General features: G+C 41.5%; 1 protein-coding gene across 8 annotated transcripts in view; it reads right to left on the bottom strand.

Moving 5' to 3' along the window:
- zbtb47b (zinc finger and BTB domain containing 47b) overlaps positions 1–5,597 on the bottom strand; it is a 277,731-nt gene that overhangs the window by 9,295 nt on the left and 262,839 nt on the right. For all 8 annotated transcript variants that reach the window (XM_043690834.1, XM_043690830.1, XM_043690837.1 and 5 more), the window contains 2 exons: positions 3,875–3,990; positions 701–845 (listed from right to left, as the gene is read on the bottom strand). In XM_043690834.1, coding sequence (XP_043546769.1) covers positions 701–845; positions 3,875–3,990 — 261 coding nt within the window. The remainder of the gene's footprint in view (positions 1–700; positions 846–3,874; positions 3,991–5,597) is intronic.

A 5,597-nucleotide genomic window follows, 5' to 3' on the forward strand; every position in this document is an offset into this window, starting at 1 on the left:
GTGCAGAGGAGTTTTACCAGGATGTTGCCTGGTATGGTAGGAAGATCGTATGAGGAAAGGTTGAGGCACTTGGGGTTGTTTTCATTGGAGAAAAGAAGGTTTGGGGTGACTTGATAGAGGTGTACAAGATGTTTAGGGGTTTAGATAGGGTTGACCGTGAGAACCTTTTTCCACGTATGGAGTCAGCTATTACGAGGGGGCATAGCTTTAAATTAAGGGGTGGTAGGTATAGGACAGATGTTAGGGGTAGGTTCTTTACTCAGCGAGTCGTGAGTTCATGGAATACCCTGCCAGTAGCAGTGGTGGACTCTCCCTCTTTATGGGCATTTAAGCGGGCATTGGATAAGCATATGGAGGAAATTGGGCTAGTGTAGTGTTAGCTGAAGGGGTAAATGTAGGGGAAATGGGTCTGGGTGGGTTGCGCTTCGGCCAGTCGGTGTGGACTTGTTGGGCTGAAGGGCCTGTTTCCACACTAAGTAATCTAAAATTGAAGTAAATGACAAAAAAGCTTATTTATTCTTTCAGAATGAAACAGGCGAACAAATTATTTGAAATGATTACTGTTCCTTCTCCCCCACCCTCCAAACAATTCTGCGTCAGATACATCACCACTTTCCTTAGAGGACAGAAAAGTTATATTGTCCTTTGAGCTTTGAATTCTGATCACAATAGCTGTCTAGTTAAAGTTGAAAAGTCGTACCAGTGTGCGTCTTCATATGTTCATCGAAATACTGCTTCATGTTAAAGTCCTTGCCGCACCATTGGCACATGAACTGCTTGTGTCCGATGTGGATGCTCATATGAGAGCGCAACTGATACTTGTACTGGAATCTTTCATTGCAGTTCTAATGATTGAAGACACAAGTGTAAAAAGGTAGGGTTAGTGCAGCTCCTTACAGTAAATGCAAATGCAATGTTTACCCCAGCTTCCATTCCAGGGTTTTATAAATGTTAACTAAATTCAAAAATTTTCAACAGGTACTAGGAAGAAACAACTGGACAAATGATTCTTAAATCATTATACCTACGCTTCCCTTGCTACCAATTGCCCCTTCAAAGATGGTGCTATCAAAGGACGGGGGTAAAACTCCAAATCTTAAATGTTTGTCTTTATACAACTGCTAAATCAAAAGTAGCTATTGGGCATAAACTCATGTAACAATAATTCGACTGAAACTGATGTGATGCCAGAGTACAATAGTACCATTAACACCCTGACACAGACATTACTGGTCTCATTTTCCTGCTGCTCTCTTTATCCTCTGCCTCACCCTGGATCTTTCTGCCAAGCCTCAGCCATTATAAAAATCAGAAATGGAATGTACCAAATTACAAACAGCAACAGATCCAGATCGACCTCCATTTTAGAAAGTTGCTTTCAGCACAAGAAATACATATTTTATAATCAACCCATTTGCCAATGTTATTACACACCTCAGAAGCAGGTAGGACTTGAACCCATGTAAGACAACAGAATACTCTTGATCACCTGAAGAAGGGTCTGAAGGAGAGTCACTGGACCCACAATGATAACTCTGATTTCTCTCCACAGATGCTGCCAGAACTGCTGAGCTTCTCCAGCAATTTCTGTTTTGGTTTAGTAAACCCTTGCTACCGGAAACCTCAAGATGATACTTCACACCTAACTTTCCATTTCTCCTTGCTCTACGAATTCCTGTTCATTGGAAAGGAACTATTTGATTACAGGATGCACATAAAGATGAATTCAGTCTTGTGAGCCACTCTGAGATATGAGGACTCTCAGCATATCAGGGACCGAGGCCATAAAGAAAGTGGTAGGGGTTTGGATGGGAAAGTCATTGGGTTCCAAAGTCAGCTGCATCGCTGTGGAGAAGTACTTGACACTCGCTGGTGTCGACAGTGAGGAAGCAGGACAGCAAGAAGCCCTAGCAGCCTAAGGTTTGAGACCCTGTGATTTTAGGTTATAAGCGGACCGTGACTCAGGGGGAAGAAGAATAATTTCACGTATTTAATACACGTCAAAAGCTTCGCAAGTGTTTTCCCCACAGTGACTCCATTGCAAGGCTTGGAAAATTATTGCAACCTCAGGGGACAAAAGACTTGTGAATGTGACCATTGCTGCCTCAGAGTATGCTATGCCAAAATTCCCACTTTGTTTCAAAACAAGTGAGTCCATTGCCAAAAAATGTCAAGCAGATGCATATAACAACTATTAAACAGTATAGTAAGAATAGAGGCAAGTTTCCAAGTAGATGTTTGGTACTGTTTCCTGTTTCGGATACTTCTGGAACTTAAGCACATCGAAAAAGGGGCAGCAGTAGGCATATGGATACTCATGCCAGCTTAACCAGTCAATAAAATCTTGACCTTAACTCCACTTTTCTGCCTGTTTACCTGAATAGATATCTGTCTCTCTCAGGTCTGAATATGTTCAGAGAAGTCCTAAGATCAAGATATTCCTCCACATGACAGCCATAAATAGGCTTTATTCTGAAACTGTGCCTCCTAGTTCTGGATACCACTATTAGATCAGCACTCAAAGCTATAGCTTTCAGGTTTTAGCATGTAAATGAATGCAACTAAACGGCAAACAAGGCAAAATGGCCAATGCCTGTTACTACGTAGACAGGACACCTTGCAAGGCACCAACTTTCACTAATTCTACTTGCCTCTTCCACAAGCTGGTTAATGCAGTCAAAAAAATATTAATACACAGAATCACCCAACTGTTTCAATAGTCAAGGTGGCCATTTGGCCCACCGTGTCCAAGCCGGATCTCTGAACTGGCTCTCCAAGTGACATACAACCACCTTTTGTGTGTAAACCTTGCACATTCTTCCTTTTCAGATACCAGTCTAATTCCTTCTTGAATGTCTCCACTGAACCTGCCTCTGTCACACTCTCAGGCAGTGCATTACAATGCTTACCACTTGCTGTGTGAAAGTTTCTCTTTGTGCCTCCATTGCTTCTTTTGCTAATTACCTTAAATCCATGCACTCTCATTTTCAACACTTTAAGTGTGAATAATTTTTTTTCTCACAAAGCTGGAAACTCATCTCAAGATCAAATGTGACACCAAGGTTGAGAACAGACCGACTTAATCATAAACTGTTGCCAAAACAGCATTAAAAAATATCTCCACAGTCTGCATTTTCCCAATTCAATCCATGACACACCAGTATCATATTGACTGAAGTAGCTATCAGGATAGATGCCACAGTGCTTGCATAACAGTACATAAAGAAGAAAAGCTGATCAAGGCCTTGGGTGACTGCAACAGATTGGGTCAGCGAGAACAAAGCTGGCCAGTTCACCAGTGGTCCAACTTACCAGCCTGACATTCACTGTCGCCATCTCTGCCTCAACTCCTCATTGATGTTGGTCCCATAACCAGGCTGACAAGTAACACCAGACTGTAACTTTCAGACCATAATGTGCTCTGGCACTAAAAGCCACTGAAGCACACTGACGTATTCAGTGGTATTTCCATCTTAAATTTCTCAAGGTGTAACACTGACAAAGTGTTGAATGGTTATTAAAATAGAAGCAATGTTCAAGAGTATGGGGGAAAGACACAAAATGCACTAAGCCAATACAGACATGACACGATGAATGGCCTCCTTCTGCACTGTAATAGTTCTTTGATTCTGTGAATAAAGTTATGAAACTTGGAGGGAAATGGGGTTTGTATCTTACTTGATTACATAACCAGTGCCAGGTGAAATTATTATGTCTGATTCTGACACAAACAAGGAAATTGACCTCACTAAAAAGCAGCAGGTGGAAGTTATATTTTTACTCTATTTCAACGATTGACTCTTTCCTGGTTAAAAGGGAAGATGGGGGAATGGTGGAAAGAAGAGGGAAGTTGCAAACATCGCATGGCACTTACCTCACATTTGAAAGGTTTCTCTCCCGAATGCTGCAGAGAGTGGACTTTCAGTGACATACTGCGTTTAAATGACTTCCCACAAGTCTCACAGGTAAATGGCATATCTTTTGTGTGAGCTGAAAGAGACAAGCCTAATTACTGCATTTTAAAACAGACATTACATTGATGAATTCAATCACTGATTCTGCACTTCTTTCCACCTCTGCCATTTCCCTTCAATAGTCTTGTTGAGAATCAATGATTTGAGTATCCATTATGAGAAGATCATTGTAATGTGGTGATAATAGAAATTTGAGTGGCCACCCTTCTCACTTTTTAAAAATTATTATTCATTCATGCGATGTGGGTATCAGTACTTACTGCCCATCTCTAACTGCATTGAAGGAGCTGGTGGTGAATTGCCTTCTTGAATCACTGTAGGTGTTTGGAGTATAGGGACACTCACATTGATGTTCGGAAGGAAACTCCAGCAGTTTTACCCAACCACAATGAAGGAATGACAATATAGTTCCAAGTCACGCTAGTATGTGGCTAGGAGTGGAACTTGCAGTGTCCCCCCTGCATCTGATGCCCTTGTTCTTTCAGGTCACAGATTGGAAGGTGCAGTCAGAAGGGTCTCAGAGTTACTGTAGATGGTATACACTGCTGCCTGCGTGCCACTGGTGAAGTCAACACTGAAGGTGGTGGATAGGGTGCCAGTTAAGAGATGCTTTGTCCGGATGGTATCAAGCAGCTTGAGTGTTGCATTCATCCAGACAAAAGGAGAGCATTCCATCATACTTTCAACTTATGCTAAGTATAGATAGTTCTTCTATAATTCGATGGTTGCGTTCTTGTGCAACCCTGCATTATAGAAAAATCATGCTTTAGAAACAGTGCTTAAAGTGTTGGTGATGTAATCGCATTACAGCCAGCACATTTTAAAAGTTCATGCTTTCAAAACAGTGTCCCAATTCGTCAATCACATTTTAGCAAATTTGTGTTAGCGAAACAGAACGACTTGTGGATGGTGTACAGAGGTTGGGTAGTCAGGAGATAATTACTTATAGTTGTTATTGCTATAGTATTAATCTGGCTAGTCCAGTTCAGTTTCTAGTCAAGGTTAAGATTTTACTCTTCTTGGTTGGTATTGCCAGGCAGTTGTGTAGTGCAAATGCTTGTTCCACCTCTAACAGCTGAAGGCTTGGTTGTTGTTCAGTTCTTGCTGCAGACTGAGTTGTCGTGAGTGGTGCTGAACAGAAAAATTAGGAGCCGAAATAGACAATTATGCTCCAGCGATTCAGTAAGGCCACGGTTGATCTGTTTGATGTTTCAAATTCACATTCCCATCATCCTTGTCTGACAACTCTCAATTTCCCTTCCTAACAAAAATCTATCCATCTGTTTTAAAAACACATTGAATGATCCTGTCTTCTGAGGCAGAGAACTTCAAAAATCACACCACACTCAGAAAAATGTTCTTCTCATCTCGGTCATAAAAAGGCAAACTGTAATTTTAAAATCATTCCCTATGGTTCTGGATTGAGCGGCGAGAGGGGTCATACTTGCTCCATCCATCTTGTCAGGTCCTTCAGGTTCTTTTACAGAAATTGGTTGAGTAACAGGCAACAGATAATAGGTGTAATGGGTAAGAATAGTCACATTGAGAGGATGTGACTGATAGCATTCCACAAGGATCTGTGTTAGGGCCTCACGTTATTCATGTTATGTTCAACCGCATGGA

The sequence above is a fragment of the Chiloscyllium plagiosum genome, chromosome 5 (genome assembly GCF_004010195.1).
Source record: "Chiloscyllium plagiosum isolate BGI_BamShark_2017 chromosome 5, ASM401019v2, whole genome shotgun sequence".
Lineage (NCBI taxonomy): Eukaryota > Metazoa > Chordata > Chondrichthyes > Orectolobiformes > Hemiscylliidae > Chiloscyllium > Chiloscyllium plagiosum.